Consider the following 20,344-nt stretch of genomic DNA (forward strand, 5'->3'; position numbering starts at 1 on the left):
GCAAATAGGTGAGAGCCTGCAACCCGTTGACATGGTAACGTCAGAGATTCTCCCAATCTCCCACTGCAGTTCCCTCAGGAAATCTGCATGAACTCCCTGCAGAAACATGTAACAAAAGTCATTCATCAGAATAAGTGCTCGAAAGTCAGTTACTTGCAGCGGAAAGATGAATCCCAAACACACAATTCTCTGTGGAAGGACAACACAAAACCTACTAAACTAATCACTAGTAATCACATCTCTTCGATGTGTTACAATCCAGCTTTATCAGTTAACTGCTTGATCCCCACACAGTGCAACTCTTCGATTTGCTGATCTATTTTTCTGGATCTACAGCACTGTTTCAATAGGACAGCTGAGTTCTCCCAGATACCCTGGCCAAGAAATATCACTCAACCAACAGCAGTGAAAAACAGTCATTCTGTGCATCAAGATGCATCTATTTGTGGGATCTTGCTGTGCATAAATCCGCTGCCACATTTCCTCTGCTACAAAAGTCATGGTTCAACAGATATTTCATTGACGCTGTGGGAGACGAGGGGTGCTTTACAAATGCATGGAGCCTCTTTCCTTTCTGCAAAACCCTTGGTATACCTCCCCAGTAACAGTCACAACCTAAACTAGCGGCACCCATAACCAAGTTGGCAGCTACAACGCTGGCATCTTCATGGCAAACGCGGAATATTGTCCAGGTGTATCCTATCCACAAAAAGCAGGACAAATCCAATCACCACCTTGTCACTCTACTCTTGAGCATCAGCAAAACGTTGGAAGGGGTCATCAAAAGTGCCATCCAGGCACAGTTCTTCAGCTAAGACGTGCTCACAGACGCTCAGTTTGAATTCCTCCAGGAACACTTAACTCCAGACATTAGTACAGCCCGGATTCAAACACGCACAAAAAACAAACGCTGAATTACAGAAGCAAGGTGAGGATGACTGCCTTTGCAATCAAAGGAGCCCAGGAAAAGGTTCTCACAAGCCCAGTTTCATGTTCCTTTTGGTTTCTAACATAATAAAGTTGTTTATTTTGTTGCTGAGTGTAAAATAATATTTACAGAATGTTTCTTTCCTTCAATTAGGACAGCCTATTGCATTGCTCCCAAAAATTACAGGGTTGCGCAAACCACAGAAAAGTCCCTTTTGAATGTGTGATCTGATTCCACAGGCAAACACTTTCATCTCAAACTACATCCAACAACAACCCCCACAAAACAAGGCAACCCATCAGCACACACTTTGAAAAACAGAACAAAATGAATATGAAGTTTTTTTTGTATGAAATCAGAGCATCATACAGCACAGGAGGGAGGCCATTTGGCCCACCATGTCTGTGTCAGCTCAGTTCTGTCCCCAACATCTTGCCTCCCTGCACCTTTCTCCGTTGTACTGAAATATTGTTAACCCTTTATCAGTTCAGTTAAAAAACATTCTCTTTATGCAAGTTACTATCGAATCAGCTTCCAATGTCCTTTCAGACTTTCACATCTGTTGATTTAGTACCATAGAGTCACAGATGTACAGCATGGAAATAGACCTTTCAGTCAAACTTGTCCATGCCCATCAGATAAATTAATCCAAAGCCATTTGCCAGCATTTGGCCCATATCTCTCTAAACTCTTCCTATTCATGTATCCATCCAGATGACTTTTAAATGTTCCAATTGTCCAAGCCACCACCACCTCCTCTGGCAGCTCATTCCATACATGCACCACCCTCTGCGTGAAAAAGTTGATGGAACATTTTCTGTTAAAAAGTCACAATGCAAGCTTATAGCATTTTATTATTACGTTGGTACTAAAGTAGAGGCAAATGGATTTAGTTCAGTAAAAGTGACTCTTTTTTTAAGCCAGTTCAGACAATAATTTTGATCAAACATTCAAAACAACATTACCAAAAGAGCGGGAAACTGAAATCTGCCTGGGGAGGTCACTGCTGAAGTATTTACAAAACTCAGCTTTGACAACTGACAGAAGGAGAGGCAGCGTGAGCCACAACCAGGTTCAGTTCAGATGAAGAGCACAGTAACAAGGGTTAGAGGATTTGTGCTATAGGGAAAGGCTGAGCAGGCTGGAGCTGTTTTCCCTGAAGCGTCGGAGGCTGAGGGGTGACCTAATAGAGATTTACAAAATTATGAGGGGCATGGATAGGGTAAATAGACAAGGTCTTTTCCCTGGGGTGGGGGAGTCCAGAACTAGGGGACATAGGTTTAGGGTGAAGGGGGAAAGATATAAAAGGGACCTAAGGGGCAAAATTTTCACACAGAAGGTAGTGAGCGTGTGGAGTGAGCTGCCAGAAGAAGTGGTGGAGGCTGGTACAACCACATCTTTTAAAAGGCATCTGGATGGGTATCTGAACAGGAAGGGTTCAGAGGGATATGGGCTAAGTGCTGGAAAAAGGGACTAGATTAGGTTAGGATATTTGGTCAGCGTGGACGAGTTGGACCGAAGGGTCCGTTTCTGTGCTGTATATCTCTATGACTCTAAACATAGAAAACAGGAACAGAAGTAGGCTATTTGGCCCTTCGAGCCTGCTCCAGCATTCAGTACAATCATGGTTGATCATCCAACTCAATAACCTGTTCTGCTTTCTACCCATACCCTTTGATTCCTTTAGCTCCCAGTGCTATATCCAACTCCTTATTGAAATCATTCACTGTTTTGGCCTTAACCGCTTCCCGTGACAGAATTCTACTGGCTCTCCACTCTGGGTGAAGACATTTCTCCTCATCCTAGAGTCATAGATCTGTACAGCATGGAAACAGACCCTTCGGTCCAACTCGCCTATTATGACCAGATATTCCAAATTAATCTAGTCCCATTTGCCAGCACTTAAGCCCACATCCCTCTAAACCCTTCCTATTCATATACCCATCCAGATGTTTTTTAACTGTTATAATTGCACTAGCCTCCACCACTTCCTCTGGCAGCTCATTCCATACACGCACCACCCTCTACAAGAAGTTGCCCCTTGGGTCCCTTTAAAATCTTTCCTCTCTCACTTTAAACCTATGCCCCCTAGTTTTCGACTCCTCTACCCTGGGGAGGTGGGGGGGGAAGAAAATATGTCTATCTATCTACCCTATCCATGCCCCTCATGATTTTACAAACCTCTATAAAAGGTCACCCCTCAGCCTCCAGGGAAAATAGCTCCAGCCTATTCATCCTCAATCTGCAGCTCAACCCTCCTTGCCTGGTGATATCTTGTAAATCTTTTCTGAACCCTTTCAAGTTTCACAACAGCTTTCATATAGCAGGGAGACCAGTCCTAAATAGTTTACATTGTATTGTTTAGACTGTGACCCCAGCCCTGGACTCCCCTGTCATCACGAGCATCCTTCTTGCATCTACCCTGTCTAGACCTTTGAATTTTATATGTAATGGTCATCCCTCATTTGTCTGAACTCTAGTGAATACAATCCTAACTGACTCAATCTCTCCTCAGACACCAGTCCCACTATCCCAGGAGCAGTCCCATGATCCCCAGAAGCACAGTCTGTTTCTTTTGCTCAGTTTAATAAAAAAGGACGGTAATTTTAGTTCACAAACTGTCTAGGTTTTCACGGTTTGACGAAAATTTTCAACATTTTTCGCAGTCCAAGCAGTTCAAGTAAAGGTCAGATTGATATATCTCCAGAGTTGGCTGCTGGGAGAATGAGACTGGGGAAATCAATAGTGGGGTGCAGGGAAATTTAAACTGTTATTTTGCATCAGTCTTCATGGTGGGGGACACTGTCAACATGTCAAAAGATACCAGATAAACAAGATGCTAGTGAGAGGAAAAGGTCTTATAACTGCCTCTATCATGAGGGACAAAGTATTAGACTAACTAAATGGGACTTATGGCAGACAAGTCAACAGGTCCTAATGAACGTCATCCAAGGATTGAAAGTAAAGGACCTGCAAATCCAATGGAGGCATTGGTTGAAATGTCTCAGGATTCACTGGATTCTTAGAGGATTCCAACAGATTGGAAAACTACTAACATGGTATCCCTATTCAAGAGGCAAAGAGACTCTAGATGAAGTGGCTAACGTGTGTTGCTGAGTGTAAACATTCAGGAAGCCCAACTGGAAAAGAACATCATTTATTGTTGAACACCAAAACTGAGCCACTATACGTAGCGTAGATGGGCTTGACCCAGCCCAGTTCAGGTTTCGTTCCTGATGAAGGGCTTTTGCCTGAAATGTCAAATTTCCTGCTCCTCGGATGCTGCCTGACCTGCTGTGCTTTTCCAGCACCACTCTAATCTAGACTCTGATCTCCAGCATCTGCAGTCCTCACTTTTGCCCAGCCCAGTTCTGACTCATCCCTTTGAGAGCCTTATTTCTTCATTCTTTTCTCTACTCAGAAGTACTATCACACAGAATGGAGTGATGTTTCCACCAAAATCATCATTATCTTTTTTCTTCAAACAAACTTCCACCAGTAAAAGATCCATGAAGCCAATTAGATATTTACAAGCAAAGCTGACTGTGCCTGCTTTATTTTCTATTGAACCCAGAGATGTTCTAACACCCTTCTGCAGTGGGTGGGATTTGAACCTGGATCTCCTTAGCTCAAACGCGGGGACACGACCACTGCACCGTAAGAGTCCACCTTGAATGTGCTTTGTGTGATTTTAAACTCCAAAGGGCTATTACACTCAACTGAGGGACCGCTCCGCCACCAAAATCACTCTAGTTTTAAATTAAAAATGGAAAAAAAGTCAAACTACCACCAGTAAAAAAAAGTGTCCAGACAGCCAATTGAATAATTATGCACACAAAAACAGAAATTGCTGGAAAAACTCAGCAGGTCTGGCAGTATCAGTGAAGATAAATCAGAGTTAATGTTTCAGGCCCGGTAACCCATCCTCAGAACTCAATAATTATATGGAAAGTCCATTAAAGGGTAACCCGAATTATAACGGGCTAACGTGATGAGTTCCAGTTGCGATGGCCATTCCCTGTTACCATGGGAACTCACATTCAACAAGCTCCACAAGGCGAGATTAAATATTGCTTCCTCATAAACCTTGTAGGGGCTTTCACACTGGGGAAAATGCAAGAGTCCACTACTACGGAAGAAATAGCAGGACGTTTAGAAACGCTGAACATAAATCAACAGAGTCAACATGGTTTTATCAAAAGGGAAATGGTGTTTGATAAATTTGCTAATTTCTTTGAAGATACAACAAGCAGAGTAGATAAAGAGGATGTAGCCTGTATTTGGATTTCCAGAACATATTCATTAAGGTGCTCTAAAAAAAGCTTATTGCACAAGTTAGGAGCTCACAGTATTAAAGATCACATTTGGAATGTATTGAGGATTGGTTAACACACAGAACAGAAAGCTGGGATGTGAAATGCCACAAGGATCCGACCTAGAGTCTCAAATATTTAATTACAGATAAGTGAATATTTTTAAGTGTGGCCTGACAGTAAGTCTGCAGTAGCAAGTAGAGTGGGTTCTTTCTTGATTATATATTTTATTGAGATTTGCCTCGATTAAATAAACAAAGTCTCTTCCCTGGGGTGGGGGAGTCCAGAACTAGAGGGTTTAGGGTGAGAGGGGAAAGATATAAAAGAGACCTAAGGGGCAACATTTTCATGCAGAGTGTAGTACATGTATGGATTGAGATGCCAGAGGAAGTGGTGGAGGCTAGCACAATTGCAAGATTTAAAAGGCATCTGGATGGGTATATGAACAGAAAGGGTTTGGAGGGATATAGGCCCGGTACTGGCAGGTGGGACTAGATTGGGTTGGGATATCTGGTCGGCATGGACGAGTTGGACGGAAGGGTCTGTTTCCTTGCTGTATATCTCTATGACTGTCTACATTAATGACTTGGAGGAGTAGCAGAATGATAGATCTGATTTTACTCATGACACAAAAATATTGATTTATTGTCGTCACATACCTTAATACAGTGAGAAGCTTTGTTTTGTGAGCAGTACAGGCAGATCATAGTAAACAAGGACATCCAGATCATAGGGTGCTTAGACAGAGCAAGGCTTACATTGCACAGGAGGTGCACAAAGCAAGGTCAACATTAGCAAGATAGGTGGGAGGGCATGTTATGAGGAGGACATGCGAATACAAGGATATAAGGTTGGGTGAGGAGGTAGAAACTTGGCAGGTGGAGTTTAATGCAGGAAAGCATGAGGTCATGCTCTGAATAACCAAATGATAGAATACTATTTAGCCAAAGAGACTCCAAACAAAAGGTGAAGCACAGAGGGATCTGGATATTCTTGTGCATGAATGATAAAAAGTTAACCAGTAAGAACAGCAAGTGATTCAGAAGGCATTATTGCTAGGGGGCTGAAGTTTAAAATTAAGGAAGTCTTGTTTCAAACGTACAGGGAGTCGGGGAGCATGTGCTTGGGGTAGGGTGAAGAGAGTTTTGCTCCCTTTATTTAAGAAAGTACTGGCATTGGAGGCAATGCAAAAGAGATTCACAAGTTGGATTTCTTGGCTGACATGTTGACTTATCTGCAATGAGTAAATAGCTTAGACCTTTATTTAGAAGAATAAATAGTTTAATAAAATACTCACGACTCTACGGGGACTTGACACAGGTAAGGAGACATTTCCACTAGTGGGAGGATATGTCGAACCAGGAGACATAGTTACAGATTAAAAGGGACACACTTTAAACTGAAATGCAAAGAAATTTATTCTGAGGGTAGTGAATGTTGGGAAATGTTTAACCCCAGTGATTTCTGGAGGCTAGATCACTGAAAGTATTTGAAGGGAAGATAGATTGATATTTAAAATATTAAGCAGTTGAGGGCATGAGGAATTGAGGCCTGGGGTAGATATGCCATGATCATATTGAGGAGCTGAATGACCTTCTCTTGCTCCTATTTCTTATGTTCTTATGTGCAAGGGAAGAAAGGACAATGCTGACAACAGAACAATGAAACTTTCATTCTCTATTTTAACATTCTTACAATCCTGAATTCAGATCTCAGTAAATCACTACCTCATCCTCACACTGATTCTGTCCTCATGCTAACTTGCCCTTTCAGCTCAGCAGTCCAGCTTTTCTTTTGGGCAAAAAAAGAGTGCAGGTTTGCATATCTACTTGGATACAGCCTTGTTGATACAAGGTGACTATTTTGGTTAACTCCCCTTTGTGAGCTGCTGCCCACAATGCACCCCATGCCTTCAGTGTTGCCCGGTCAAAATTCCTGAACTCCCAAGGAGCATCCCAAGGAATGCAATGGTTTAAGCCAGCAGCTCAGCACCACCACCTTCTCCACTGGGGTAATTAGGAACGGGCAGTAAATGCTGACCAGGGGAAAAACCATCATCTCCCAGACCATCCATAACCTCATCACCTCAGGGGAAAACCATCATCTCCCAGACCATCCATAACCTCATCACCTCAGGGGATCTCCCATCCACCGCCTCCAACCTCATTGTCCCACAACCCCGCACCACCCGTTTCTATCTCGTACCCAAAATCCACAAACCCGACTGCCCCGGCCGACCCATTGTCTCAGCCTGCTCCTGCCCCACCAAACTCATCTCTGCATACCTCGACACGGTCCTGTCCCCCTTAGTCCAAGAACTCCCCACCTACGTTCGGGACACCACCCACGCCCTCCACCTCCTCCATGATTTTCGCTTCCCCGGTCCCCAACACCTTATCTTCACCATGGACATCCAGTCCCTGTATACCTCCCTCCCCCATCACGAAGGACTCAAAGCCCTCCGCTTCTTCCTTTCCCGCCGTACCGACCAGTACCCTTCCAATGACACCCTCCTTCGACTGACTGAACTGGTCCTCACCCTGAACAACTTCTCTTTCCAATCCTCCCACTTCCTCCAAACCAAAAGAGTAGCCATGGGCACCTGCATTGGCCCCAGCTATGCCTGCCTCTTCGTAGGATATGTGGAACAGTCCATCTTCCGCAGCTACACTGGCACCACACCCACCTTTTCCTCCGTTACATCGGTGACTGTATCAGCGCTGTCTCGTGCTCCCACGAGGAGGTTGAACAGTTCATCCACTTTAACAACACCTTCCACCCCAACCTCAAATTCACCTGGACCGTATCAGACTCCTTCCTCCCCTTCCTAGACCTCTCCATTTCTATCTCGGGTGACTGAATCAACACGGACATTTACTATAAACCGACCGACTCCCACAGCTACCTAGACTACACCTCCTCCCACCCTGCCCCCTGTAAAAACGCCATCCCATATTCCCAATTCCTTCGTCTCCACCGCATCTGCTCCCAGGAGGACCAGTTCCAAATCCGTACAACCCAGATGGCCTCCTTCTTCAAGGACCACAATTTCCCCCCAGACGTGGTCGACGATGCCCTCCACTGCATCTCTTCCACTTCCCGCTCCTCCGCCCTTGAGCCCCGCCCCTCCAACCGCCACCAGGACAGAACCCCACTGGTCCTCACCTACCACCCCACCAACCTCCATGTACAGCGTATCATCCGCCGTCATTTCCGCCACCTCCAAACGGACCCCACCACCAGGTATATATTTCCCTCCCCTCCCCTATCAGCGTTCCAAAAAGACCACTCCCTCCGTGACTCCCTCATCAGGTCCACACCCCCCACCAATCCAACCTCCACTCCCGGCACCTTCCCCTGCAACCGCAAGAAATGCAAAACTTGTGCCCACACTTCCCCCCTTACTTCCCTCCATTGCCCCAAGGGATACTTCCATATCCACCACAAATTCACCTGCACTTCCACTATTGCATCCGCTGCACCCGATGTGGCCTCCTCTATATTGGGGAGACAGGCCGCCTACTTGCGGAACGTTTCAGAGAACACCTCTGGGACACCCGGACCAACCAACCCAACCACCCCGTGGCTCAACACTTCAACCCGCCCTCCCACTCCACCAAGGACATGCAGGTCCTTGGACTCCTCCATCGCCAGACCATAGCAACACGACAGTTGGAGGAAGAGCGCCTCATCTTCCGCCTAGGAACCCTCCAACCACAAGGGATGAACTCAGATTTCTCCAGTTTCCTCATTTCACCTCCCCCCACCTTGTCTCAGTCAAATCCCTCAAACTCAGCACCGCCTTCCTAACCTGCAATCTTCTTCCTGACCTCTCCGCCCCCACCCCACTCCGGCCTATCACCCTCACCTTGACCTCCTTCCACCTATTGCATTTCCAACACCCCTCCCCCAAGTCCCTCCTCCCTACCTTTTATCTTAGCCTGCTGGACACACTTTCCTCATTCCTGAAGAAGGGCTTATGCCCGAAATGTCGATTCTCCTGTTCCTTGGATGCTGCCTGACCTGCTGCGCTTTTCCAGCAACACATTTTCAGCTCAGTAAATGCTGACCCACCAGCACACCATGAACTAATTAACGGAGGGATAAAAAAAGTCCTGGCTTGATCACAAGAGAGCACAGATGACTACAGCAGTTAACAAGAACATGTAAAAGTTTCCACCAAAAGTTTTATCTGGAGAAACAGAGCTCCAACAGCTCGCATGAGGTTTTGTTTGAGATGTCAGTACAATATTAATCCATAGCAGAGCGATGCTTTGTGTTGGAGGTGTACATTTCTTGTTGAAATTCTGCACATCACTGACACCTGACCCAGATGCAGCAAACCGTGGACCTGAAAACTTTTGAGGTTTTATATGAATCAGTTCTTCCCTTTGGTGAGAGATCAATCCAGGGCACGCCCCAGTGTTTGGATAATTGAGCCCTGCCTCCTGAAAGAAAGAATCAGTCCCTCGAGGTTTCTGTTCAAACAACGGAAAAGAAAACATTCCCATCTTTTTTGTTTCCTTTTGCTTTGGAATCAAAAGCCTGAAGCTACACAAACAGATACATACAGACTTCCTCTGTTGGTATGGTGCCTGTTTCATAAAATATGACACAGGGTGATGACGGTGCAGTGTTTAAGACTCTGAGCTAATAATCCAAAAGCCACTCTGGGGCACGAGTTCAAATCTCTTCATGGCATCTGGCAAAATTTAAATTAAAAGTCTGGATTGAGAGTGCTAATGTAAAAGGCAATGGTGACCAATAAGCTTTTACCACTTGTTTATAGAAACCCACCTAGTTTGCCATTGCCCTCAAAGCCAATTAGGAGTGGCTTATAGATAATGGAATTACCTGCAGGCCATGAAAGATTGAATCTAGGGGGGTTATCACTTACAAGTATTCAACCCTGTCCAACTTGAATAGGATGGCTCTACATTGACATTCAAACCCATCGTGGCTTTCATAAATGGGATTTGCAAGGGAATCTAGCGAGGCAGACGTACTGAGAACATGAACCCTCAGACACTTCCTGCGACCTCTCCCTGCACTATGATCCCACTGAACAACAAGACGGTCAATGACCTCATCTCCTCTGAAGATCTCTCCTCTGTTCTGACCCGCCTAACTGTTCCCTAACTTCAGGCAACCCGCTTACAGTCATGGGGTCACACCACACAGTCACTTTGGCCCATCGAGTGTGCACCAACCTATCCCACTTCTCCAGCACTGAGCCCATAGCCTTGAATGTTATGAAACTTCAAGCGTCGATCCACATACTTTTAAATGTTGATATTTTCTACATCAATATTCTTTCAGACCCTCACCACCCTCTGGGTGAAACAAAAATGCTCAAATCCACTTTAAAACTTCCTGCCCTTCACCTTAAACTTAATATCCCTTTTGTTAGTGATTCTTTAACAAAGGGAACAGTTGCTTTCTGTTCAAGCCTGTCATAACCTTACACACCTCTATCAGGTAACCCCCCCCCCCCCCCCGTCAGCCTTCTCTGCTCCAGGGAACACAACCAAAGCTTATCCAGCCTGTCCATCTCCGAAATGCTCCACCCCAGGGAACATCCCAGTAAATCTCTGCTCCAGACCTATCACATCCTTCCGATAGTATGGCAACCAGAACTGCACACAGTACTCCAGCTGTGGCCTACCTAACATGCTGCACAGCTCCAACATACCCTCCCTGCTCTTATAAAATAGGCCACAACTGATAAATGCAAGTGCCCCATGTGCCTTCTTAAATACCTTATTAGCCTATCTTGCTATCTTTCGGGACCTGTGAGTAAGTGCCCAAAGATTCCCCTGTTCCTACCAACTTCCTAGTGTCTTGCCACTTACTGACTACTCCCTAGTCATCATCTTTCTCCCAAACTGCATCACCTCAAACTTTCAAGGCTTAGATTAGATTCCCTACAGTATGGAAACAGGCCCTTCAGCCCAACAAGTTCACACTGACCCTCCAAAGAACAACCCACCCAGACCCATCTCCCTCTGACTAATGCACCTTAACACTATGGGCAATTTAGCATGGCCAATTCACCTGACCTGCACATCTTTGGACTGTGGGAGGAAACCAGAGCACCTGGAGGGAACTCCCGCAGACACGGGGAGAATGTGTGGAGTGTGCACACAGTCACCTGAGGCTGGAATCAAACCTGGGTCCCTGGCGCTGTGAGGCTTCAGTGCTAACCACTGTGCCATCCTTGAATTCCACCTGCCACTGATCTGTCCATCTGACCAACAGTCTATATCTTCTCATTACCTAAGACCTTCTTTCTCATTATTAACTACTCAGCTAATTCTGGCGTCATCTGCAAACTTACATCTTGTCCACCCGACATTCTCATCTATGTCATTTATATATATTGCAATCAATGAGGGACCTGCACTGATCCCTGTGGTATACCACAGGACACCGGTGTCAGTCACACAAGTACCATCCTCTGTCTCCTGTCCCTAAACCAATTTCAGGTCCATCTTGCCAAGTTACACTGGATCCTGAGAGCCTTCATCACCTCTACGAGTCTCTCAGGTGGGACCTTAATGTCCTTGTTGAAATCCACCGCTTTCCCAATATCTACAAACAGGATTGCTCAGGCATACCAAGCCTGTTAAGAGCATCCCTGAACTTCCTGTGACCTCTCTATTCCTCCACCTCAAAGAGTCAGAGATGTGCAGCATGGAAACAGACCCTTCGGTCCAACTTGTCCATGCCGACCAGATATCCCAACCCAATATAGTCCCACCTGCCAGCACCCGGCCCATATCCCTCCAAACCCTTCCTATTCGTATACCTATCCAAATGCCTCTCAAATGTTGAAATTGTACCAACCTCCACCACTTCCTCTGGCAGCTCATTCCATACACGTACCACACTCTGCATGAAAAAGTTGCCTCTTAGGTCTCTTTTATATCTTTCCCTCTCACCCTAAACCTATGCCCTCTAGTTCTTGACTCCCCGACCCCAGGGAAAAGACTTTGTCTATTTACCCTATCCATGCCCCTTATGATTTTGTAAACCTCCATAAGGTCACCCCTCAGCCTCTGACGCTCCAGATAAAACAGCCCTAGCTTATTCAACCTCTCCCTGTAGCTCAAATCCTCAAGCCTGGCAACATCCTTGTACATCTTTTCTGAACCCTTTCAAGTTTCACAACATCTCTCAGATAGGAAGGAGACCAGAATTGTATGCAATATTCCTACAGTGGCCTAACCAATGTCCTGTACTAACTTTCTCTGTTCCACAGAAAACAACCCGAGCTTTTCCAGCATCTCTTCATTGCTAAATGTTCCATCCCAGGCAAGATCCTGCTGAGTCTCCTCTGCACCCCCTCCAATGCTATTATATCCTTCCAATAGTATGGCAATCTATCCAATCACCTCCCCCGCCCCATTCCCCAGTGCCTCTACCCTGTTCTGTCTCCGCCCATTTATATTCCCGATGTTCCTGATGAAGGATATCAGTTCCTCTATTTCCAGATCTTTAAGCCACCTCCTCTTCCCCATGCATCAGCAATCCCTCTAAACATCCATCCTCCATCAGGATGCGCTGAAGGCTGTCCACTTCTTCCTTGGACAGGGACTTGAACTGTCTCCATCCACCACTGCTTTGCTTCACCTGGCTGAGGTCTTTCTCACTTTGAGCAACTTGTCTCGCTTTCTTCAAGTCAAGGCTATTTATGCCTGTCTCTTTGTGGAGTGTGTGGAACATTCCATGTTGCCGTCCAACTCGGACCCCCACTCACAACTTCTCCCATGACGTCATCAATTCTAACATTCCTACTCACGTCCGGAATTGGAAACAATGATCATTTTTCTTCCAATTTCCATCCTTCTCCCATCTTCACCTGGTCCTTCTTTCCTTCCCTTCTTTGAGTTCTCTGCTTCCATTTCTGGGGATAGGCTGGTCACCAACATCCAGAACAAACCCACCAAATCCCACAGTTACCTTAACTGGCTTCCTGCAAGGGTTCCATTCCATTCTCCCACGTCTCTCCATCTCCCTCGCATCTATTCTGATTATGTCACCATAGTGTCTTGTCATAATCTCCTGCATCCTCAATGAAGGATTCCCATCTCCTGCACTTCCCTTTGTCTTTTGCTCTGGGCACCCTTACCATCTATACCCCTTGCTCCTCTCCCCCCAACGATGTAGAATAAAACCAACAGTTTCCAGCTCCAAAGTCGAGGCAAAAATGTTAACTTTGTTTCTCTCTCCATCAGGTGCTGCCAGACCTGCTGAGTTTCTCCAGCACAAGAGACTAGTGACAACAACAGGAATTGCTGGAAAAACTCAGCAGGTCTGGCAGAAACTGTGAACAGAAATCAGAGTTTGGGTCCGGTCCGATCCAGTTCTGAGGAAGAATCACAGGACCAGAAATGTTAACTGATTTTTTTTCATCAAATATACAGCCAGACCTGCTGAGTTTTTCCAGCAATTTCTATTTTTGTTCCTGATTCACAGCATCGGCAGTTCTTTCAGTTTTTATTTTCTATAGACTGGTGAGTCTGCAGGACATGGAGAGGGTGAATAGCTAAGGTCTTTTTTCCTAGGATGGGGGAGTCCAAAACTAGAGGGCATAGGTTTAAGATGAGAGGGGAAAGATATAAAAAAAAGGTCCTGAGGGGCAACTTTTTCCATGTACAGGGTGGGACTGGTCTCCCTGCTTGTTGTTAAAGTAGAAGGGTTCAGGAAATATTTACAAGGATATTGTTGGGGTTGGGAGGTCTGAACTGCAGGGAGAGGCCGAATAGGCTGGGGCTGTTTTCCCTGGAGCATGGGAGGCTAAGGGGGGACCTTATAGAGGTTTATAAAATCATGAGGGGCATGGATAGGTTGAATTGCCAAGGTCTTTTCCCCATGGTCGGGAGTCCAAAACTCGGGGGCATAGGTTTAAGGTGAGAAGAGTAAAGGGAATTAAGGGGCAACATTTTCACACAGAGGGCGTTGTGTGTATTGAATGAGCTACCAGAGGGTGTGGAGGAGTGCTGGTACAATTACAACAATTAAAAGGTATCTGGATGGGTACATGAATAGGAGGGGTTTGGAGGGATATTGGCCAAATGCTGACAAATGGGACTGGATTAATTTTGGATGTCTGGTTGACATAGACAGGTTGGACCAAAGAGTCTATTCCCTTGTTGGGCAACTCCATGCCCCTATCAACTAGCAAAGGAAAAGTATTTCAATCTAAAGTGACTAAAAATTGACCAGCTCTGCCACGCAATTCCCAAGTTTTCTCCACAAACTGATCAAACCAAAATCAAGGGAAAAATAATGAACATAGCTCCCCAAATGGGGTTGGGTGATGACACAGTGAAGTCCGGAGTTGATGACTGCCCTGGAGCTCCAAGTGGAACTTTAGCCATTAATCCTCACATTTTCTTTCACAAATTACAATCCCAGTTTAAAATTCACAACCGCGAGCCCTGACTCCTGCCGTAGTAAACTGATGGAGCTTGTACATGGTTTTAAAAACCGAGGAATTTCTTCGCTACTCCCACAATGACAAACAAACATCCAAATTTGCTGATGACACAAAGTTAGGCGGCTTTGTAGACAATGTAGATATCAGTATGAAATTACAAAGGGATACTGATAGACTAAGTGAATGGGTAAAACTCTGGCAAATGGAATTCAGCATAAGCAAGTGTGAGGTTAGCAACTTTGCACTGAAAATTGAGAGATTTGAGTATTTTCTAAATGGTTTGAAATTAAGTACAATGGATGTCCAAAGAGACTTGGTTTATTCATATTGATCTTTAAATTGTCAGAAATAGGTGCAGAAAATCAAGAAAGTTAATGGAATGCTGCTTTTTATATCTGGAAGACAGGAGTATAAGGATATAGAAGTTATGCTGCAGTTATATAAAACCTTGGTTTGATGCCATTCTGAGTACTGCGAGCAGATCAAGCCACTACACCTTAGGAAGGATAATTTGGCCCTTGGAGAGTTTACTGGAATGATAACTTTACCCCTTATGTTAAGGTATGAGGGGAGATTGTACAAGCTTGACTTTTATCTTCTAGAATTTAGGTTTAGGGAGCAATTTGATTGAAGTCCTCAAGCTATTCATATGAAAAGACAGGGTAGATAAAGATAAAGTCTACAGGTTGGGCGATTCTATGGGGGTATAGTCTGAGAATTAGGGTCAGACCGTTGGGAAGCACTTGTACACACTAAGGGTGGTAGAGCTTCGGAACACTCTTCCACTGTGAAAGCTAGACCAGTTGTTAATTTTAAATCAGTAATAGATAATTTTTTGTTAACCAGAGGTATTAAGGGATATGGGCCAAAAGTAGATGTCTGGTTGTGGATGTCTGGCTAATATGGACAGGTTGGACCGAAGGGTCTGTTTCTGTGCTGGGTAACTCAACTAGCAAAGGAAGAGTATTTCAATCTAAAGTGACTAAAAATTGACCAGTTCTGCCACTCAATTCCCAGATTTTCTCCACAAACTGATCAAACCAAAATCAAGGGAAAAATAATGAACATAGCTTCCCAAGTGGGCTGTTCCTAGATTCCCTCATCCCACCCCACTCTAACAGGCCTCACCAAGGGATCATTGCAATTTTCAATGGGGTCCTGTTGGAGGCCATCTACAAGATGTACTGCAGAAATTCAAAGACCCTTAAACAGCACCCTCCAAATCCAAGATCGCTTCCATCTAGAAGGACAAGGGCAGCACATACATGGGAACACCACCCTCTGCAAGTTCCCCTCCAAGCCACACACCATCCCAACTTGGAAACATATCGCCATTCCTTCACTGTCACTGGGTCAAAATCCCAGAATTCCCTCCCTAATGGTCAACACACAGAAGGCATACTGCAAAGGTTCAATGAGGCAGCTCACCTTCACAAGGGCAACCAGGGACAGACAATAAAATACTGGCCAGCCAGCAACGTCCACAGCCCACATAATGAATAACAAAATTAAAAAAGCAATGGGTTTGGAAATCCCCCTGTCTTGTGCACTCAACATTAAAAAAGATTCCCCCTGACCTCTCGTCTTGTAGGTCAGCCGGTATCCTTGCAGAGGAAGAGCGGGAGGTTTCCACGCCAGTTTCAGTCGAAAGTGTCCAGGTTTGGCCACTCGGAAATTGGAAACTCCAGGTAGGGTTTCTGAAAGACAAAGTGAATCAACATAGGACATCACTATTATAGCAAATCACACCACAATAAGTTCACAAAACAAAGCATTACCTCCCCTCAACATCATTTCATATTTTCTAGTTTCCTGGCGAATAATTATTTAACCAACACCATACCAAAAAAAAATCAGGTTAATTATCTCATTGTTGGGCCTTGTTTTTTTACGAATTAACAGTTACGTCATCTTTAACACTCCGGTTACAATTCAAAAGTAATTAATTGGCTGTATATTACAGTTTAGGATGCCCTAATATGGTAAAAGGTACAATTTAAATGCAAGGAATTTTCAAATTGTGATTACTACAGTTAGGTTTACATTTAAAACTGGAAAAATTCTGAATCTTGCAACGTGGAATTAAAGAACAAGAGGATTATGACAAATACAAGACTAATATTTTAAACTGTCTCCTTTAATTCAAGGTAAAATGGAATAGCTTAGAGAGGGGGATGTGACATCCAAAAACTGCCCAAAGATTAGCTCCTGTGACCTAGATGTCATGGGGACTGAGGTCCAGATCAAAACCTATTGGAAAACAGATGCAAATTTGACCACTTGGACACAAAGGAGTCGACCTTGCTATACTCAGAATCTCAGACAGAGCGATGTAGAGTCAGATGATCTACAGCGGGAGTTGCTATGCCAAGCAGGAGGAAATGACTGCTGTTGTTTTAGCCACCGAGGAGGATGGCGGTGAGGATCAATTCCTCGTTGGAGACAGTGAGGCTTGGGCAGATTTAAAGATAGAGACATTGCCAGTTCATGCCTTGCCCTGGAAATCCACTGGAGTTTGCTCAGAAATTGAGTGAAGGGGCTTTGTTTCAGAGCCCATTGGTACATTCACTCTGGTCAAGGATAAGAGACCCACTGAAACCAGAAGGTGCTTTGGCATTAGACGCAGGACCATAAAAGTGGCACGGAGTTTTCATTTGTGTTAGGAAGATGCTCTTCGGAGGGGTCAGCATGGATTCAATGGGCTGAAAGGCCTGCCTGCATGCTGCAAACACTATATTAAAAAAATCAATTGGAGTAGCTTTTTTGTAACTTAGTGCATTGGTTCTCGATGAAGTATTGTTTCGTTGATCTTGATTTTAATTTGTTACAGTCAACCGTCTGAAAATGTGAAATATCATGCAGTGCTTTGCAGCAGGCAGTGACGTGGTGGTAGTGTCATTCTTGAAGTAATCCAGATCCCCACACTAATATCCCCTAGTAATGGGTTTGAATTCACCATGGCAGATGGTGACATTTTAATTCAATAAGAAAATCTGGAACAACAATCTAGCCTAATGTGACGGCATAATCACTGTCAATAGCTCTGAAAACCCACCTGGTTCACCAAAAGTGCTTCTGGGGTTAACCTGGTCTGGCCTAATCTAGACGCTCAGCAATGGGATTAATTCTTAACTGCCCTCTGGAAATTCAGGCTGAGTAATAAGTGCTGCCCTAACTAGCAATCCCACAAACAGATGGAAAAAAGTGGAATTTATATCACCTTTAAAAAGCCATCGGACTTTATCGAGATTGTAACAGGAGACAATGCTTGCCCTTCCTGATGAAAGGCTTTTGCTCGAAATGTCGATGTTCCTGCTCCTCAGATGCTGCCTTTTTCAGCACCACTCTAATCTAGACTCTAATCCCCAGCATCTGCAGTCCTCACTTCTGCCTGCAGTGCAGCCCTTTGTCCAATCTGTTCCACCAATCAATTACTGATCGGAAGCAATTAAAGTACCAACGACCTTTGTTCTTTAACCACTAATATCCTCGTCAAGTAAAAATCTATCAATCTCCACATTGGAATTTTCAATTGATCCCTCACCAGCATTTTGCAGAAAAGGTGTTCTAGATCTCCACTTTCCTTTAGAAAAGGATTTCTCTCATTATTTCCTGAGAATGGTCCAGCTCTAATTTTAAAGGAGAAGTCCCCTTTTTCTGGCCTCACTCCACCAGTTTCTTTATATCAACCCTATCATAGCCGAGAGCACCTTGAACATCTCAATTCAATCATCTCTTAATCTTCTATACTGAAGAGATTACAAGCTTCGTCTGTGGTAATAAGACTAATTTACCATCATATTTAACTTAACTCTCATATTGGTTGCGAACAAAGTGTCAAAATTGTGTTTTACGACAACATATCCACATTTCCACATCCATTAGGTTGAGTCCAATGATCTTAAGCAAATCTAAGAGGGTTGGCGGAGGAACAACCGAAGATCGAACTTCAAATGGAATCAATTAGAGATACTCACTTGTCCTGCCCTTGCCTGCAGTGGATTCCCCAATACTGTTTGCATACTGAGCTATCACTGTGACCAGATATTCAGTTGCAGGTTTCAGTCCTTGTAAAAGAGCAGAGTTTTCACCTGGACGGACAGTAATCTGGTCAAAAACAAAAACATCAAAACACAATACTCAGCAAAAGAAAAAAGCAAATGCTACAACACTCACACCATTAAACCCAATGTTAATCCAGTACACACAGAGGTGGATTTTGGCTGGGAGTTGTGGGTTCCTTGTCTCCTCCCCACAAGGGCAATTTAGCACGGCCAATTCACCTAACCTGCACATTTTTGGACTGTGGGAGGAAACCCACACAGACACGGGGAGAATTTGCAAACTCCACACAGACAGTTGCCTGAGGTGGGAACTGAATCCGGGCCTCTAGTGCTGTGAGACAGCAGTGCGAGCCACCATGCCACCCATTAGCAGTGCAAAAGATATGAACACACAAATTAAGAGCAGAAGTAGCCCATTCAGATATATGATGTAGCCATATATCTCCAGCGGAGATTCACACGGATGATCCCTGGAATGGTAGGTCTAACATATGAGGAACGGCTGAGGATCCTGGGATTGTATTCATTGGAGTTTAGAAGATTAAGGAGAGATCTAATAGAAACTTACAAGATAATACATGGCTTGGAGAGGGTGGACGTTCGGAAATTGTTTCCGTTAGGCGAGGAGACTAGGACCCGTGGACACAGCCTTAGAATTAGAGGGGGTCAATTCAGAACAGAAATGCGGAGACATTTCTTCAGCCAGAGAGTGGTGGGCCTGTGGAATTCATTGCCGCAGAGTGCAGTGGAGGCTGGGACGCTAAATGTCTTCAAGGCAGAAATTGATAAATTCTTGATGTCACAAGGAATTAAGGGCTACGGGGAGAATGCGGGTAAGTGGAGTTGAAATGCCCATCAGCCATGATTGAATGGCGGAGTGGACTCGATGGGCCGAATGGCCTTACTTCCGCTCCTATGTCTTATGGTCTTATGGTCTTATGAATACGATTATGAATGAACTGACTATGGCCTTTACTTTCCTGTCTACCTCCTATGCTCTTTTTCTCCTTTGTCAGTTGTTCTGCCTTACTGGGGGGAGTGTGCTGGAAATCAAGCCTTGTTGTTATTTCAGGAGTTATCATAAAAGTTTCTTAAAAAACAATCAAAGTACACAGAGTTGCCAATTTAATCTGTCAGGAAGATGCAGTTTCCGGACTTAACAAGAAATGTTCTTTGAAACAAATACAGAGAATATTCAAAAGAATAACAAATAGCTGGAGAAACAGCAGGTCCTGGGGCATAGGACATAGAACATTACATAGAACGTTACAGTGCAGTACAGGCCCTTCGGCCCTCGATGTTGCACTGACCATCTAGGGAGAGAAAGCAAAGCTAATACTTAGAGTCCAGTGACCCTTCATCAGAACTTCACAAGCACGGAATATGTTCAGTCGGTCAGGCATCATCTGTGAAGAGTTTAATGTTTCAAGTCTGGTTTACTCTACTTCAGGAGTCAGAGAGTCATCAAGTTATACAGCATGGAAACAGACCCTTCGGTCCACACGTAGGCAGCACGGTGGCTCAGTGATTAGCACTGCTGCCTCACTGCGCCAGGGACCCAAGTTCGATTCCTGCCTCGAGCGACTGTCTGCGTGGA

The 20,344-nt window shown here is 44.7% G+C and overlaps 1 protein-coding gene across 1 annotated transcript in view; it reads right to left on the reverse strand.

Moving 5' to 3' along the window:
* The window catches only part of LOC122559238 (collagen alpha-1(VII) chain-like), a 247,948-nt gene that overhangs the window by 152,686 nt on the left and 74,918 nt on the right, over positions 1 to 20,344 (reverse strand). The window contains exons 8-9 of the mRNA XM_087994572.1: positions 18,661 to 18,790; positions 16,261 to 16,380 (exon numbers count right to left, since the gene is read on the reverse strand). Of these exons, the coding sequence (XP_087850698.1) occupies positions 16,261 to 16,380; positions 18,661 to 18,790 (250 nt within the window). The remainder of the gene's footprint in view (positions 1 to 16,260; positions 16,381 to 18,660; positions 18,791 to 20,344) is intronic.

The sequence above is a fragment of the Chiloscyllium plagiosum genome, unplaced genomic scaffold, assembly GCF_037043375.1.
Source record: "Chiloscyllium plagiosum isolate Xiang-an unplaced genomic scaffold, Cpla_swu_hap1 HiC_scaffold_14, whole genome shotgun sequence".
NCBI lineage: Eukaryota > Metazoa > Chordata > Chondrichthyes > Orectolobiformes > Hemiscylliidae > Chiloscyllium > Chiloscyllium plagiosum.